The 18,676-nt window shown below is 44.6% G+C and overlaps 2 protein-coding genes across 2 annotated transcripts; one reads left to right on the top strand and one right to left on the bottom strand.

Moving 5' to 3' along the window:
* The first annotated feature begins 8,001 nt into the window (after nt 1–8,001).
* Nucleotides 8,002–10,885, top strand: LOC119272168. The gene is made up of 3 exons (XM_037553723.1): nt 8,002–8,078; nt 9,689–9,973; nt 10,060–10,885. The coding sequence occupies exons 1-3, from the start codon at nt 8,002–8,004 to the stop codon at nt 10,448–10,450; spliced, it is 753 nt and encodes a 250-aa protein (XP_037409620.1). The 3' UTR covers nt 10,451–10,885.
* A 103-nt stretch (nt 10,886–10,988) lies between these two features.
* On the bottom strand, nt 10,989–15,809 carry LOC119267898 (protein HOTHEAD-like). Its single transcript, XM_037549350.1, has 6 exons — nt 15,607–15,809; nt 14,662–15,013; nt 13,254–13,567; nt 12,418–12,806; nt 11,313–11,884; nt 10,989–11,222 (listed from the first exon to the last, which is right to left on the bottom strand). Exons 1-6 carry the CDS (start codon nt 15,674–15,676, stop codon nt 11,168–11,170), a joined length of 1,752 nt encoding a protein of 583 aa, XP_037405247.1. The 5' UTR covers nt 15,677–15,809; the 3' UTR covers nt 10,989–11,167.
* Between the last annotated feature and the right edge of the window lie 2,867 nt (nt 15,810–18,676).

The raw sequence follows: 18,676 nt of genomic DNA, 5'->3' as shown, positions 1-18,676 counted from the left end.
CTGGTGTCGGAGCCCTCCCCGCGGCCCTGCGCCGCCCCGCCATGCTGCCACCCTCCTCCCCGCGGCCCCTGCGCCGCCCCGCCCCATCGGCCGACCTCGCCCTCCACCGGCGATCCCCTGCAGGTTTGTTCTTCCCCCTTTTTTAGTTTAGTTTTTTTAGTTTCTTTTAGTTTAGTTTATGTATTAGTTTAGTTTTATTTTCAGTTTAGTTTTAGTTTTAGTTTAGTTTATTTTAGATTAGTTTTAGTTTAGAAGAAGAAGAGGAGTAGAAGGAGGAGGAGGAGGGAGGAAGAGGAGGAGGGAGAAGAAGAAGAAGAAGAAGAAGAAGAAGAAGAAGAAGAAGAAGAATAAGAAAGAAAAAGAAGAGAAGAAGGAAAGGAAAAAAGAGGGCGCCCGGGGACGAGCGGGTTAGGGGTTCCTCGGTGTCGATGGAACTCTAAATAGCAAGTATCGTCGGTGCGAGATACATGTGGCCGTCGGTGTCGAATACTACATCCATATCCCACAAGTGACTCCGACGTCCGGTGTCCCAAAGCAACTATTCTCGGCGTAGGTGGCGGTCGAACACCATTGCGAATTTGTCTGGTAGCCTCTGCGATGACGATTAAAAGGAAAGTGTTGAAACTTGAAACATCCAAACTGACTCAAGTCGGTTTGGTTCTTTGAAATTTCAAAACTTGGCTTTAATCCTCACCGTAGAGGCTGCCAGACAAATTCACCAAGGTGTTCGACCGTCATCGGCCAACGAAACTATTGTTGCAGGACGCCGGGCGCTGGCTTCACTTGTGGGATGTGGATCTAGTGTTCAACGCCGAGCGCCACTTGTATCTCGCACCAATGATACTTGCTATTTAGGGTTCCATCAACGCCAAGGACCCCCTAACCCGCTCATCCTGTTGTAAAAATTTAGTTAGGTCGACGGAAGAAACAAAATTGCTATACTATGCATCTTTCGATTTAAATGTGCAGTTATTTCATCGCTGCGAGGGTCTGGTGTTCGACAAGCTCTGCCCTGCGTTCCTTGGTAAGCACAAATGAAATATCCTCCTCCCCCCTTCACTTGCTCTATTCCGATCTTTGTACCGATGAAACTTGCTAGCTATAGGTGTCAATCATCAGTATGCGTAACCACTATGCGTCTCCCGTTCAAAAGGGTTACATCTATAAATATGCATGCATTTGCATATTTATAATCGTGATTCTTTCGAATTGTCCAACGTTATCCATGGACAGCCCGCGTATGTGTAGATTGGGTTCGTTTTTCCATATGCTTTGCTCCGGATCCGATGCAGAATTTCATCAGTGCCTCCCTGTTGTTCTCCGGGTACACATCCTCTATGCTTATTGTCGAGATGCGTATCAGGAGAACAGCGGGGAGGTGCTGCCAAAATTTTGCGTCGGATCCGGAGCAGAGCATGGGAAAACGATTATGAACCTCACATTAACCAAGACACATATGACGAAGGAGAATTCTTCCAAGAAACACGTCTTTCCAAAAAAACGTTTCAAGAACCGCTCTACTCCACCCCAGAACATTGAAGTACCCAACGATAGTGAATCCGACTTCACCCCTGAGCTGGAACAAGAAGAGCCGGAAGAAGAAGAAGTTACTATTGTAGATGACCTGTCAATGCTTGAATGATTACGTAAAGGTGGTCTTCCACATGATGATGCATTTATTAATGATGATGATGAGCACGTCATTACCGATAGTGATGATGATGATGCTTTTATTAATGATGATGATGAGCATGTCATTACCGATAGTGATTATTAGGCATTCAAATTTTTACGTTGTACTTGATTTATATAGTTATTTGTATGATTGTATGATTTATATAGTTGGTATTTATAATTTTCTTACTTTGTATGATTGTTTCTTATACATAGTGCCATGGTCTTGATGTCCGTCCCAGTCGGCCCTCGATCGCTTTATGATTCGGATGTGGTAAATTCTCTTTCATAACTATTTGTTGCATTTCACATTTATGACAATTATGGCCATCAAGTTGACATAGAGATATTTTAATCTAGGAGGTATGTGAACCGGAATTTGAAACGGACCCTCTTGTCGAGAAGTTAAATTTAGTTGAAAAACAAAATGAGTATTTGAAAGAAAAAATTAAAAGAATTGAAGAAGAGAAGATGACATTGGATTTGTATGTTGCCGATGTCATCGATGATCACAAGATGAAGATGAATGCAATGCGCTTGAAGATGGATGTAATGCGCCTGAAGCTTAAGAAGATTAGAAAATATGCCATTGATAATGAGGCTTGGTATCATTATGCCGTTGGATCAATTGTTACCTTAGTTGCGATCTTCATCACATTTGCTGCGATTAGGGTAAGTTTTCTCTAGTGTTTGCTTTACAAATGGATACTTAGCTTATTTTGCTCCTAAATGGCATAATTACCTAAGTTAGATAAAAAAATGAGTTATACTTAGCTTATTCAGTTCATTTATGACATACTTAGCATACTTAGGTTCAAAAATGGCATGATAATCTTTGTTAGCTTCAAAATGATATAGAATTAGCTTATTTTCCTTGAAAATGACATAATAACCTTACTAAGCTCCAAAATGACCTATTTACCTAGCTTAGCTCTAAAATGACTTACACTTAGCATTTTTACCTAGCTTAGCAATAAAATGACATTTTTACCTACCTTAGTTAGAAGAAGAAGAAGATAAAGAAGAGGAGAGGAGAAAAAGAAAGAGAAGAAAAAAAATCTTCTTCTTCTTCTTCTTCTTCTTCTTCTTCTTCTTCTAACTTTCATCTTTCCCAATTTGCAGATTTGCTTTACATGAGGAAGCTTGGATTCATGGAGTGTACTATTCTTCTGGTGCTTCCTTGTTGTTTATGAAAACTTGTTTGGATATGTTGTTGGAAACTTGTTTCTGGTTATGTATATATGGATATGTTGGACTTTGTTGACCTATGTTGTTGGATTTGATGAAATATGTTGTTGGACATGCTGTTGGATATGTTGGATATGTATGCATGTATATCTGTGTTTGAAACCATATCTAATTAATGGGATTTAAATAAAAACAGGGGATATATAGCCTCTTTCCCGTTCGCTAGCAGACGGCAAAGAGGACACGTGGCAGTCACCTATGCAAACTGGGAACACTGGCTGCCTATTTGGTCATTTTGCCGTCCGCTGGCAGACGACAAAGTGACCAGCTATGCCGTCTGCCGGCAGACAACAAAGATTCAAACTTCTATGCCGTCTGCTGGCGGATAGCATCTCTGGACACGTGGCAGCTTCCCAGTGCTGCCCAGCTAGGCTCTTTGTCGTCTGTCAACAGACAACAAAGAGCTTTGACTCTTTGCCGTCCGCTGGCGGACGACAAAGAGCGCCGTTAACCCCCTAACGGCCCTCACGCCACCGCACTGTCGTCCGCTGTCTTTGCCGTCTGCTGGCCTTGGATGGAGGACAGCGTAATCCTTTGCTGGCACGTGTTCATCTGGACATTTTGCCGTCCGCCATGGCGGACGACAAAGAAGCTGATTCCAGTAGTGTTAGGGCAGTAGCAAATATGTTTAGGGCAGTAGCAAATTTAGTTTAGGGCAGTAGCTAATTTGGGTAAATTAGCAAAAAAATAGCTATTAATAAAAAACAGTAGCAAATTTTGTAGGTATATAAAATAGCTATAAATTAAAATTAGCTAGGCAATTTTTGTAGGTATATAAAATAGCTATAAATTAAAATCAGTAGCAAAAAATAGTAGCTCCCTTCCTATAAATAAAGAACAGTAGCAAATGTTTAGTGAGACCATTTTGCAAATGTTTTTGGTTTTTGAAAAATATCTTAGTGGCCTATGTTTTGCCGTAATGTTGATTCATTTCCGTTCCGGCAAATTTCAGGCGCTCCATATGTCCACTTTTTAGCAAAGGCCATGCCAAAAATTTCCGTGATTTTCTGGATGACTTGTGCTAGAAACTAGGACATATGGAGTACCCGGAATTTGCCGGAAGGGGAATGAATCAACATTTCGACCAACTATATGCCACTTTTTCTTTTCATTATATCTTTTATTTACAATTGTTGAATAGGAAACATGTCTACCGACGCCGAAGTCGCGGGTGGTTCTGCCCGCCTCGAAGACCCCATCGAGGCAGCAAATCACTATTTCAATTACCTGGACCAACACCAGATGGGGTTGCATGGTGGCGGCAGTGGCACCAACCCCGGCACCGACACCAGCACTGGCACCGACACCACCCCCGAGACCGGCAACGATGTTGTCGTAGCCGGTAAAGCACCGAAGAAGAAGAGGACACGAAGATGAAACGAGCTTGGCATCAGACAAATTGTGGTCACGGAGATGCACCCCAAGAAGTTTGAGCCAATGGCGCCGGAGGAAGCGTGCTCGTGCTGGGGCAATCAACTTGGATGCATCCTTAGGAAAACCACCAACATCAACGATGAGAGGTTGAGGCAGATACCACATATGGAGAACATGCTCCTAAAGAAGTTGCACAATAGGTTCTTGTTCCCCAGCCGCAATGAAAAATAATATGAAGATCTGTGGAAAGACATCGCCATGACAAAGATAAACGACAAGGCGATGGTGACGTTCACCAACGACTTGTCCTCCTGGAAAGTTCGGGTGAAAAAAGCGATTGCGAAGAATGAACCGTGGTCCAAGATTCATGCTGACAATCCGTCAATAACGAAAGAGGACTTTGCAAAATTCAAGGAGAATTGCGCTAAAGAATAAGTCAAGGCAAAGTCGGAGAAAATGAAGGCGCATGAGGCCAGGAACACACCTCCCCACCGCCCCGGAAGCCGTGGTTACGAGGGGAAGAGGGCCGTATGGGCCAAGGAGGACGCCGAACGTGAAAGTCACGAAATCCCAGACCCCTTGGCGGAGTTCACCGACCCGCTGGAGCATGACTGGATCAGGGCCCGATACAAGTGGGACAAAGAAAAAAACTCTTCTACACGGACCGGATCACGAGGGACTTCATGAGACTTTTGGTAATTGTTATATTACCACATTATCATATTATAGCTTCCAATCAATTTGACTGCAAGTTTTATCACATTAGTAAACCATCCACGTTCCTTTTGCAGAAAGAGCAGCACCAAAAGGCAGCCAAAAGCGACAAGTCGTCATAGTCGTCGGCGAGGCCCAAGTGGGAGACCGCATTCAACTGGGCCCTGAACATACTGAATAAGGTCCCGGTGGACAAGCCGCCGTCCTATGGACGTGTGCACGGCGTCGGAGATGGCGCCTCATGGAAGACGTGCTACCCCGAGGAGCTATAGGAAAGAAGGAAGAGACGCTCGACCGTCACTCAGCAGAGCATCGACGAGAAGGTCAAGATTGCGGTCGATAAGACCAAAGCTGAGACCAAAGAAGAGTTGCTCGAGGCCGTCTCTGCAGCGGTCACTGACGCGGTGGTCTGCTTGCTTCCGACACTATGGGATTTCACGAAGAACAATCCAAATGCACGGCCGGAGGACTTTCCCCTTCCTAGATTTTTCTGGAGCAAATCGGTGAACACCAGAGCACCAGCACCTGCTCAAGCAACCGCAAAAGGTCCCGCTCCTGTTCATAGCAGCCCGACCTCCGTCTCTTGCATGGTCGGTGGGCCTTCATCGCTGGCTGAGCTTGATGCCCTCACGGTAATTATGCGTCATACCCTTTTCACCAGCATGTCTATAGTCTTCCGTTTTAGTTGCATTTCGGATGTTTGACGTCGCAGACATGTCTCCTTCGTAGGCCGACGACACCCCGTGCACCCTACTCTATGACATCAAGGGCCAGAAGGTGGCCATGGGGAAGGCAATGATCATGAAGCCAAAGGACCGCATGTTCCACAACCGAGAGATTCCCGATGGCGTCTTCAAGGTTAACATGGCCAGTGTCTTAGCGGGCTTCGAGGATTTGCCTCCTCCGGTACCAGTCGATGACGACGAGACCCCTAAGATGATTGGCGCATGCAAGAGCTGGTTCTTGCCTTGGCCCAAGTCTCTTCTTTGTCTCGAGGCTCCCTGTATCACGCCAACACCACCTTCTCAAGAAGGTATGAACACCACCCCACCTACCACATTACCTGCACCTGTCGTGGCGAGTGATAGCGGATGACGCGAGGGAGAGCCTCCATTAGTGCCAGATGATGTAGCCCCCGTTGTTAAAGAAGCAAATGTTGATGATGACATGGAGGATGATGATGATGACCCAGACAAGTATTTCAATACCGCCTATGATGATGGAGGATTGATGGCTCAGGAAGGCGAAGACTCAGGCTATGAGCGTGGAGATGGTGACTTGATGCTACCTGATTTGCCGGAGCCGGAACGTTCTAAGGCGGAATGCAAAAAGTCTTTCTTCAAGCGATCCTCACAGGAGACGCCTCCAGATGCTGCCTGTACCCAGCAACCCCCCGAGGCCCATCCACTGATTAGCCCGACGACACTGGGGGTGGTGGTTAGGGAAGGTATGGTGGGCTCACTACCGCCACCCACCAAGAAGCAAAGGAGGAGACCGGACAAGAAAGACCCTAAAGGAGCCAGAGCTGCTTCAAGCAGCCAGCCGCCTCTGGAGCCCCGGGTGGTAGAAAAAATACCTGTCGAAGGTGCGCAACGCTTCCATGTCGCCGGCCGGCCGATCCTACCTGCGAAAGCACTAGAGCACATAGTGAAAAATGATCTAAGGAGACTCCATGAAGATGTGCTGGCCAGAGAGAAAAGCCTTCTAGTCGCGGAAAAACCAGGATACCCGCTTTACGCGGATCGGGGTATCGGGTGGGAGGTTGTACGTCGAGAGATGGCCCACGAATAAGTTCATCTTGCAATTTGACTACATCTACGACATGTTCCACATGACCAAGCTGGATTTCCAGTTCATCCGCATGTATGCGCTGTATCTGAACCACTTCATCAAGGTCGAGAACATCAAATATATCTGCGTCGCGGATGCGTTCTATATGCACGAGAGCTTCTTGGCAGTTTGCAAAGAGCACCGTGACTATGCGAGTAAGTACCTCGGCGAATTCATGATCGCTAATAAGGACAAGGAAGTGATTCTCTTGCCTTATCATCCCACATAAGTCATCCGCACATATCCTTTCGTAAGTGTTAATCATTCTTTTGCAAGCATGAAGGCTAATTTGAGGTGTACTTAATTTGCGTAGTGGGGGGGCATCCTCATCGTTCTGTCCCCGGAATACTCCCATGCGATGTACTTGGACTCATCGAAGAACCTCGGGAAAAAGGATTACAAGCACATAAAGAGTGTTCTCGATAGTGCCCTGTTAACCTTCAGCCTGTCTGGTGGATATATCAAGGTGAAAAAGTACAGGAATCGCGGGCTGGCTTTCGGTCATAAGACCGACTTCTGTTACATCCAGCAACCGCACACCAGTATGGCTGATGGATTCTACCTCATGCATCACCTACTCGAGTACAGAAAGGATAATCAATGCCTTCGCATGCCACCTACTACCAACGATGCCGAGATTGTCAGCTGGGCCACAAGCATAGGAAGGACATCGGATCATCGAATCAGAGCTGAGTTTTATCACGTACAGTGTGAACTTGCCCAAGTGATCATGAAGCAGGTCCTCGAACCAACAGGGATGTTCTACCATGGGCCAATCATGCGGGAAGATGTCCGAGCACTGCTACTCGATCAGCGTCTGTACCTTAAGCCTTTCAAGAAGCTCGGGTGCTTCCTCCCTGACTATGAAGATTGGACCGCCGACATGGAGGACTGATTGTTGATGACAATGTGTCACTACTGTCTTTCTATGGCAAAACTTTGAATTTATGCACGGCGAAACTATGTGATGTAACTCAACCGTGGTCCTGAACTAGCATAGATCGCTCTAGTTAATTAGTTTGGGTATGAGGAACTTTGTCATTTATGTTTACTATTGGTTGCTTGTATTTTGCTAATTATGCCGCCTTGTTTTCTTAAGTACATTATGTTGCATATTATCGTTCAATTCATCAACTCACAATGTAGGTACATAGATCAGAGATGACGAAGGGCTACTATGCCGTGTACGTTGGGAGGGTTTCAGGAGTCTACAACCACTGCCAGCCGCTCAGGCCTAGGTGCACAGGTACCCGGGTGCTAGCCACAGAGGGTTCGACAGCAGAGCGGAAGCGGATAGTAGTTACTTGAGGTGGACACTCCAGCATGAGCAGGGGCGGGAACGCCGGTACTACATAGTCGCGCTCTTGCTCATGCTGATCGCTCTTCTCTTCTACATCATGGTTTAGATAGAGATGATGAAACTTGTGTGTGTGCCACGACCATGCAGTTGCACTTATTCGAGACATGACATGATCGCACTTGTGTATCGCTATTTTCAAGATTTGATGATATTTGTGTTGAATGATGATGATGGTATGATGAGACTACTGTATGTCTTTGATATGATGAGTATAGTGTATGTTTAGTATGATCTGATGAAACTATTGTACAGAGCCTGTATAAATACACCATAAATACGTAGGGGGTGAGGGTCGGCGAAAGCAGGAATATTAGCAGTAGCGCTGGAGAGCACCTAGCAGTAGCGCTGGCTTAGCAGCAGCACTTCACATGAAAAAGCGCTACAGATAGTTATCAGTAGCGCTGGTCCAGGAAGCGCTACTGCTAACAATACTTAGTAGTAGCACTGCCTATATCAGCGCTACTGCTACAACTTAGCTGTAGCGCGCTAGCAGTAGCGCTGGACCCAGTGCTACTGCTATGCATATTTCAAGCGCTACTACTAGGGTTTTCTGCAGTAGTGGATGCAAAAAAAGCTTCAATCAGCGATGGCTGGAGGCGGAAGAAGATGACAAACACTGCAGTTTTGCTACATGCTTCAACCGGCATAGATTTTGCTACAACTGGCATGGCCTTTTACTACGACCGATGTCACGTTTTGCTACAACACATAGCCGGCGTTGCGTTTTGCTACAACTAGCATCACTTTTTGCTACAACCGGCATAACGTTTGACATCCATCACGGCTGAGCTGCGAGGCTTGACGGCGACAATGACATTTTTGTTGCATTCGTCGTAGTTTTTTGCTATGTCAGGCAACAACTTTTGTTACATCCGTTCATTCTAGATGCAAATGTTGCTACCTGCAACGACGAGCTATAACTAGCGGCGACGGTGACGTTTTTTTGCTGCAACCCTGTCTTCATTTTTGCTACGACCGGCAACAAAAAATACTGCAACGGGCAGTTCTATTTGCTGGAACCAATCAATCGCCGGCGAGGCGGAGCTGCATCCATGGCGTGCTCGGGCGGCGAGTGCGGGATCCATCCATGGCAAGCGCGGGGCGGCGAAATTGCATCCATGGCAAGCACGGGCGGCGGAGGTGCATCCAGGGGATGTGAAACACATTGAGATGCAAAGGCAGAGCTCCATCTCGCAAGTAAGGGTCAGATCTAACCGCACTTAATCTTGGTATCGACCGGCTATCGACCGGCTGAGACTCGACAGGCCGAACAGTTCGGCTTTTCGGAACCCTTGGTGTTACCAGAGGTTCGGATCATGCTACAAGATCTGAAAGAGCTTTTTTTTTTACTAAAGTTACTAAGAAGGTCGAAACAGTGATTTTGTCCCCAAAATTGCATCGCCGGGCGGCCGGGCCTGACCAGGTGGAATGCAGGTACACCTCTAGGACAACCGCGGCCGCCGCTTCGAGCAGGAGGTCGGCGTGAAGGAGGAGCGCGGCAAGCGGGAGTTTGGCATCTTCTGTCCTCTGCCCCGTCGCACCACCGTGGTTGCGCCGCCCACGTCCAGACGACGGCCCTCTCCTGCCGCTAGATGCCTCCGCTGAGACGACGCTGCCAGAGGCAGCGACCAGCAGCCTCACCGGTGCCCTCGCGCGCGAGCGGACAGGCGCCGGAAGAACTTGGTTCCAGCGATGCTGCAGATCGCACTCGCGTTGCTGCTCTACATCGGCCTCGACCTCCCCGAGGCCGTCGCCGCCGTTTCTGTTAAGACTGTATGTGAAGTGCAGAGTACATTGCTGAACTGAACACCTAAATTTCTGAAGATTCTGAAGTTTTTGGTACTTGCATGTTCGTTCAGTGTGCGCGGAGGTGGTTTGACGAGCGGGAGACAAGTCACCTGGCCAACTGGGCAAGCACGGCCGGGCACGGCAACACTGAGGAGCTCCCGACGATTCATTTCAGCTGTCCAAGTATTACGGGGTAGAGCTGGAAATACGGGAGCGGTGTGGGTTTTTCTTGCGGGAAAAGGGACTTGGGCGTGGAAATCGATGCGGCCATTGGATGAAGAACAACAACATGCGGTAGGGAGCATGGAGAGGGAGCAGCCATGCCGCGTCCTCTTGGCATCGCTCATCCCCTCCGTCAAGACGCGTCAATCTGGCGACCTCGACCCCCCATGGCTGTGTACTACAGCCAACTCTGGCTGGCCAACTTCCGATGCGCCCCAGGTGTTCGTGGTAATGCTCTAATCACGCGGCGCCTCGTCAATTGATCAACAAAATTCCGTCTGTAGCTCCGGCTCTGCAGCGTGCTTCGGTGGAGCAATGTGCCAATAAAAATAGGAACCTGTGGCCTGCGCCTTAGGCTGTGGTGCCGAACCTTGTTTGCTGCCTTTAGCGTCTCCTTCCTCCCTGTCATAGATTTGCACTGGAACCGCAGTGCGTTCCTCGATTTCGTGGCGCCAAGCTTCATCACGCTGATGAGGTACACACTTCCTTTTTTTCCTAACGACAAATATACACGCTTCCGTTCTCTCAACTGATATGATACGTTCTTGTGGTACTTGACTAGTTGATATGAATTATTAATAACTGGACAATCAAAATCCAGGGCTATCCCCCTGTGTACTTGCCGCTACGTTGTAATTATTTTCTGTAATTCTCGTTAACATGCCACTGTCTGCACATTTGATTCTTAGACTTTGTCTTGTCCAGAGTGTATGGAACTATCATATGAATGCTTTATTTCAGAAGATCCTTTGGAGCAAAAAGGGTGGGAATGTAAATGTAATATAATATTTTGGTAGGCCATATATATATTTCCACATGAATGGTAAGAATACAGATGATACAACTGACGCTTCTTTCTTTGGTGGTTGTTGATGAATCTCTTCAAAAATTACTATTTACTTTTCTCCTAAGTCACATTCTTACATGGTGAACAAGATAATAATGTCCAAGTATCTATTATACTCCAGCCGCTCGTCCTAACCTTTCCCTTAAGATCTTCACTCCCATGTATCTGCACGTCAAACACGGGAAAGAAAGATCAAACCCTGGAGTTGAAATGAATTTACCAAAATGCAAACTATATTATATTTCTGTGTTGTACCTGCCCATCATCATGACTGTGGCTTGTGGGTTTGTTCCTGGCGACCTGGATAGGGTTGATCCGTCAATCACCCGGAGGCCTGAGGTCCCAATCACTTTGTACTGCTGGTCAACCACCTTGCCTACATGACATCCACCATGGTAATGCCAGATGGTGACCACTGTATCCCTGCAAAACTGCTCCAAGGATGTGCTGTCATTTGTATGCTTCGGTATCAGATTTATGTTAGCTGCTACACTCATGTTGAGCAGTTTTTCCATTGAATATCCACCATCTTTGGGAGTGAAGTTTGAGAAAGTGTTCGTACTAATTATTTTCTCTATGGTCTTGATCCCGTAAACACATCGTCTCAGATCCTGTGGATGTTTGAAGTAGTTGAAGGTGACGATAGGATTGCTGTTGGGATCAGTGTCCACAAGAACTAGATTGCCAGTAGACAGCGGGCCATCAATCTTCGAAAGAATGAACCCTCCGTGGAATACTTCTTTGGGCAGGCTCTTTTTGTTACGTACATACTTATGGACTGCTTCTAAACTTCTTTCCTTTGGAGGAATAGTCGACAACTGCCCAATCTGCATTAGAATGCCAAAAGGTCATAAGCATGAAAACTGTCATGGTTCTAAAAAGGGAAGTGGACATATGCTTAAGTTTTTCTAAGACACTTCATTCCGATTGTACAATTGAACTGTTAACAATAACTTTGAAAGATAACTCTAGTTTATAACATTGATGATGGTGTGTACGGATAGGAATGTAGGTAGTTGCAAATGAGTGTAGCAGCTGCATAATTTGATTCTTACCTACATGTTAGTATATATTTCTGATTTGTCTATATGCTTATCTTGGGTACCTGCAAACTAAAGCTTAACAGATAAAGTTTGGGAAGTTGGCTCCAAAAAGCCCATTTTAGGGTGCATATTTCTTTAGATTACTTGTGCAAGATGCATTGTTTTGCGCAAAAGCTTTTGTGATGCACCATGATACTTTTGTAAACTGAAATGCGCTACCATCATACTTTCGTGAACTGAAATGCACCATGATACTTGCAAACTGTAATGAAGTCCTTGAATTTTATTTCAGGTAACAATCATGATTGATGACAAACCTCAGCAGACATGATTCCATGGTGGCAGTGGATGCTGTCCCCTGTCTGGCCGAAACCGCTGCTGGCTTCGATAAACACACCATCATCAGTTATTCCAACAGTCTCAATAAGAGACTGCTTTGGGGGATCCTTGGTGGGTATAAATACGGAGCTCAATGGGTTGTCTGACATCCCTTTACCCACGTGCTCGTTGTGAAGAACTATAGAAATGTTATGCTTCTTAAGTTCACTCCTTGGTCCAATGCCGCTGATCAGTAACAGCTGGGGGCTTCCAATTGCGCCGGCAGAGACAATAATCTCACTGCCTCTCTTTTGGCTGAGAAAGGCTTGATGGTGCCCACCATTCTCATCCTTGAATTGAACCCCAATAGCACTCTGTTTCTGATGTCCTGTGCAAGAGATGAGGTTACTATAACAAAATGATTGTGCAGCAAGTACCTACTGTTTTTGTTTGAAGTATGTGTTTTCCTAGCTTCCTTCTTGTGGAAGTGGATACAGATTATGGAGGAAATTGTATGTCCGGTGCAAAATTATTGACCAAAACCAACTACATTCAGCCAGAAGCAAAATTATTGACAAACACAGTCATTATATTAAAGGCGCATATGCTCATCAAGCTTTATAAGTGGACGCCGTGGACTCGTCGGTTTGAATCCTCAAAACACCATTTCCTGTTCAGTTTCCTTTTCTACAAATAAGTTAAATTTGTCCTAAATTTTGTGAAACAATTTCCTGAAATCTCCAGTTACCTGATTTCTCACTGGGTGCTTTGTTCTTTTCTACCATGGAACTTTTTTGTGATTATAAGAGCTACTACTTGGATTATTATCGCTTACCATGTCTCGTTTTGAAAATTACTTTGTTCACACTAGCATGAAGCAGCACTCTGAGGTTGTCAGGATTTGCAGCAGCTAGGAGGTCAGCAGCAGTGTGCCGGTACCCTGCCTCATCAAAGATGGTTCCCCCAACTTTGGTTCCAAAGAGATGGTCATAGGTATATCCATTGTAAGGCGATACCCCTGCTTCAAGCAGCCCATCACGTAGGGCAGCTTGCCAAGGTGCAATCTTTGGCCAATAAACAATCCTCTCTTCGACCCAGGGGTAGGACTGATTCACCAACTCTTCATCCCATCCTGCATCCTTCACAAATCTGCATGGACAAGCGCATGATAATTGGTTACAAACTTATAAGGCCTTACAAATACTAATGTTTGACATGATAGGTTCGGTCCAATAGACACAGTTGCTCGTCTTGTTAAAACCAGATTTTATGCTATCTTATAGTTATAGCTGCCCGTATGCTTATGCGAGCAATTTTCTTCTTATATTCTTAAGGTTTCTGTAATAACTGGCATATATTTTTCTAGTTTGACACTGCAGATGTTTCAAAAAACTCAGATACTGCAATGGTTATTGAATTCTGCCACGACATTCTAAGCCTTTCAGGACTTACGGCAAACCTTAGTGGAATCTGGCTATTTGGTTATTCATCATTCTATGTTACCAAATCAAACAAAAATGTATTAGTGATCTTTTGCAATTTTTCTTCGATGCTCATTTCAGTACTTCACCACTCCATAGTATGCGTTGGTGTTCAGCTATATAAACTCCAATAAGAAAGTCAGATAGCCTTACTGGCTTTCCTCCAAATCTAATTACTCCTCTGCTAGCTATAATGTTGTTGAGCAACCATTAATGCGTCTGATATCTGTCCTGCAACTGCAAAATCAATTCTACCACTATGATATTCAACTAGAAGCTATAAAAAATCCATGTGAAAAAACATGTGACAAATCTCCAGTTAAAGCGTGAGGTATTTCAAGACCAGGTACAGTTATGGGGCTGAAAAGGTTTTGTATCACTAACTTTTATGGCTACCTCTAAGATCGTTGGCTTCTCCCATCAGCCATTTTGTTGACTCTTTAGTGTTGAGACTGGTCTGATCTTTGCTTAAGACAGAAGATATGAAACACCGCTTTGTGAATGTGACATATTAACACACCTACAGCGGGGCTTCAGATTGAATAGCTGTGAAATATCCTGGTATATCTGACCAACCATGCTGAACCACTTAATTCTTCTTGTGATAGTAAGATCAAACAGGATTAGTCCCATCTTTTGATATCGATGTTTCCTATTCAGGTTATTAAATAACTACTTATTTTAACTTTCGCTTAAGTTTATTTGCACAGTAAATGGATCTTAAGTTAGGTTAGATAGCTGAAAACATGACACATTGTGTACCTTCGGTTGGCTCGGCTGTAGAAGCCGGCATTTATACATGTTCCACCACCTAGAACCTTTGCTCGGGAATTGATGACACCATCAGTGGAGATGAATCCCTGAGATGGGGAATTCTTCGATTCATCGGTCAAGCAAATGTGGAAGTTCTCAAGGTATGAGATGTTGCGGTTGCCATATGGAGATCCACCTCTCTCAAGCAACAGCACCTTGTACTTTTTCGACAGCGTTGCTGCCAATGGGCATCCGGCCGTGCCCCCGCCGACAATGATGTAGTCATATGCTTCATGCTGGATTTTGGAGAAACTGCTTGCCTTCCAGAGGGGAGGGAGATCCGGTGTGGCGGAGTTTCTTCCTGCAAGTTTAAGTGTTTGATATTATTGCCTGGAGCTGCTTGGTTTCAGGTTAATACTATTTCAGTCAGTTTTCTTCTTCTATCTTGATATATATGAGGATGTCTCAACCTGGTTATGCTAAACTCTTCCTCTTTTTCATCAGGTTTCTTTTGGTTATAAATAATTCTACAGGTTGCGAAAAGAAGGTACATCTTTTCCAGATTCCACACCTTGTTTTTCCAGCCTTTTACTTGGAAATGACGCTTTCTTATGTAGCATTACATGCCAAGCATTCTTACAACGACAGAGTGCCACTTCAGGACTAAGTAAACAATATCAAAATCATAATGTAGGATAATTAGAAATAGATGGCAAGTTGCCTTTGTTATCAACGTATGTAGCCAAAATGTCTAAATAAAGGCCCATGTTCCTAAGCCAGTTCAAATCTCTGGATAATAGCCATGGTGGGTATAACAAGCTGATCGGTAGAAACAAAGAAAGCAAACATCGCTGGATCAAAGTCCAACTCTGAACCATTGAGCTTTTTTCTAGGGGAGACGACTCACCGTGCAGTTTTGAGAAGCATAGATAAGCTCAAGCAGATGGAATGTACCTTGAGATAATCTGATGAAGCAGAGGAACGCCAAGATCTTGAAGAACACCCCTCCGCTGATCAAACCCATTGAAACCAAAGAGCTCCCCTTGTTTTGTTCTCTTTTGCCCTTTCTTTTTCACCTCTGACTCTGCGTACTTGCCTTTTGTCTGGTGCTCTCTGATTTCTCCACCTCGCAACCTTGCCCAATGCATTTCACTCGTTTATGTAGACAGTAGCAGCACCGTGGAATTGAGAGAGCTATTGTGTACATTCACTCAAGGGCGCTCACCCACACCATTAATTGCCATTCAATGCAGTGCAGCACTGTCCAGTAGTACTACAAGTCAGATTTATGGACTTCCTCATCAGCCAACCAACCACAACGAAACTGCTGTGAATATTTTACCCACCGCCCTGATTTACATGCATCTCTCTCTCTCGCTTCTTTCAAACTCAGTGACATTTTTATTTCATTTTCGGTGACTATAGGCAGATTTTGAAGAATGTCCACTTTTCAGACCTGAGCTATTGTAGAAGTTCAATTTTCAACCTTGAACTCTGAAACTGGTTGGTTGTTTTCAACTTTGATCTCTTGAAAAAGTTCACTTAACCCCCTTGGCCCTATCGCAGATGATTTTGTGTTAACAGGGACAACTCGTGACATGAACGAGCATCAATTTTACATGCCAGCACTGCGATGCTAGCAGCCTAATTAAAACTTCTACAAAAATCGAGAAATCAGGAACCTGGCTTGGCTGGAAAGAGAAGGGAAAGGGATAGGTAGACAAGTACTGTACAGTTTAGCGATTAGAAGAGAGCGCATACTTTTTTCCTAATTTAAATGAGTAAAATTCACAAAATTACAAGTTTAATGTACAAACTATCACATCTGACTAAGTTTAAGCAACATATTATCGCATCTGTAGTTTTGGTCTTATAGTTTTGTGAAATTGATTCTTAAATAGATAGTTTTGTGATATATTTAATCCTAATTAGGTTACCTTGTTTCTTAAAATGTACTGTAGTTCTGTGAGAGACTTCTTTAGGAAAAATTCTGTGATATACTTGCTCCCTAGATCTGTAGTTTTGTGAGATTGATCCTCAAATCCGTACTTCTGGGATAGGTTTTCACATTATTTTTTCGACAAACAGACAGGGGCACCCCTTTCAATTAGAAGACATGCAATTTTATGAAATTTACTCAATTTAAATACACAGGTAGGTTGCTTTATGTATAAAGCGGGGCGAAAGCCTATTTTGATTATGTGTATCTTTATAGTCTGAGTAGGCCATTGACCATTTTGAATAAAACTGAACATTGTAGACAATTTCTGATACAGTTAAGAGTCCTCGTTCACCTAGACTTTATTCTTAATAAACCAGCCCCCTTCAGCCGAATCCTGTTCCAAGAAGACTAGATTTCTTTCTTGTTTTTTTAGGGTAAGAAGACTATATTTCTTAATTCTATTCTGTCCTCCCGTCTGCCCAGAGGTGTTGCTTTCAAGAAAGAGAAGGGCTGAGGAGGGTGTAGAAAATACGCTGTTTAAGATGACAAACCACTATCTAGCCTGATATTGACAAGATAGATAATACTCTATATACCGCCTTTAGTTCAGAAGATGGTTTTGTAACACCAGTGTGTCTGTCATTGAGTGGTCTCGCTCAGTTGGTTAGCAAGTTTGAGGTTAGCATCATCGTACTCTAGATTACATAGGAATTGTCAGTGATAAGTATGGACGGTACTCTAGATTACATAGGAATTGTCAGTGATAGGTATGGATGTCTAGTACTATCCAGTCGGTAGGTATATACCAACTACTAACTATAACAATTTAGTTACTTCACAATTAACCAATAAATATTTACTACCTAAAGAAAAAACAGAAAAAAAATGGTGAACAAAATCTCAGCTCGGTTGTTGCTTGCCGAGTCCTTATTGTCCGGCTCGTCAATGGCAAGTCTCTGCCGAGTTCGAACTGTTACCGAGATCTGTACTCAGCTTACATAGTCATTACCGAGAGCCTGTGTTCGGGAACTCGGCGAAACGGTAAGCACTCGGCACAGAGGGATTTTCCAGTAGTGTATGGACATGTCAATTACATAGGCATTTCGACAACGCCCGACTCACTTTAGCCGACCTCCTTGACAATATCCAGTCGGAAGTTAGGCTAGGGGCAATGGCGGGTGCGAGGGCTGGGGTCGCTACCAGTTGAGGCGGTGCCTATTAGTAGCGTCCTATTGTAATTCTGGGTGTCTTTCATCTTTGAGTTTGTACAAACTCTTCTTTCTATCAATGCATCGAGACGCAAGGCTCTGCATTTTCTCGAAAGAACAAAAAGGCATGGACGTCTAGTACTGGTCGGAATTCTTGATGTCAACTTGACAGTACAATGTACTAAAAGAAAGAACTGTAATTGGACGTCCAAATCATCTTTGAAACAATGTTGAGCAATCAAGGTACAGCATTTATGCCCATCACATCAGCTACCAAAATGGTATAATGGATACGCTGCAACAAGTTGACAACTGAAATGTTAGGAATAATCCCAAGCATTGCATGTAATCTACCTCATGTGTAAACACTTGTTCGTGTTGTTTTCATTTCACCCTTTTCAGCCATGATGATGTGCCAGGGTCTTGGGTGAAGACCCTTCTCCGCCTCGGACTTGGCAGCAGCGACGCTTAGCGCCGTTTACCTCCTGAGGGCGTTGTCATGGAGTTTAGGTGTCCTAGGGCGTGTCGTGGTGATGTTTTTAGGCCTACCTATGTGTTCTTTTCTCAGAAACGGAGGCGTTTGCGTTTATGTTGTCCGGCTATCCTGGATTCTGCTTTGCAAAGGGCTTCGTCATTACCTTATATAGTTCGGCCGTGTATTTTGGTTTGTGCTTTATCTATAAAGCGGGGAAAGAGTATATGCTTCGAGAAAATGATGATCCATGTGTAATTCTTAAAAACTGTCTGCACACCAAGAATGGCGTCGCCTCCTTTTAAGGCTCTGTTGTTGGACAGGGACCTCCTGAGAGCCAATGATATCTGCTCGGTAAGATCGAAACTCAGTCCTGCCAGGAAACTATCATGAACTACGTAC

This window comes from Triticum dicoccoides, chromosome 3A, assembly GCF_002162155.2.
Source record: "Triticum dicoccoides isolate Atlit2015 ecotype Zavitan chromosome 3A, WEW_v2.0, whole genome shotgun sequence".
NCBI lineage: Eukaryota > Viridiplantae > Streptophyta > Magnoliopsida > Poales > Poaceae > Triticum > Triticum dicoccoides.
Note: the sequence above shows the minus strand (reverse complement) of the source record. Positions and strands in the feature narration are given on the sequence as shown.

Bases quoted from the DNA above. Each gene is read 5' to 3' on its own strand.
- LOC119272168 (XM_037553723.1), top strand. From the start codon at position 8,002: ATGACGAAGGGCTACTATGCCGTGTACGTTGGGAGGGTTTCAGGAGTC. The intron at 8,079-9,688 runs GTGCACAGGTAC...GTCGGCGTGAAG, and splicing joins TGCCAGCCGCTCAGGCCTAG to GAGGAGCGCGGCAAGCGGGA. The intron at 9,974-10,059 runs GTATGTGAAGTG...ATGTTCGTTCAG, and splicing joins CCGCCGTTTCTGTTAAGACT to TGTGCGCGGAGGTGGTTTGA.
- LOC119267898 (XM_037549350.1), bottom strand. From the start codon at position 15,676: ATGGGTTTGATCAGCGGAGGGGTGTTCTTCAAGATCTTGGCGTTCCTC. The intron at 13,568-14,661 runs GTACACAATGTG...TTGTCCATGCAG, and splicing joins TACAGCCGAGCCAACCGAAG to ATTTGTGAAGGATGCAGGAT. The intron at 11,885-12,417 runs GTTTGTCATCAA...ATTCTAATGCAG, and splicing joins ATGGAATCATGTCTGCTGAG to ATTGGGCAGTTGTCGACTAT.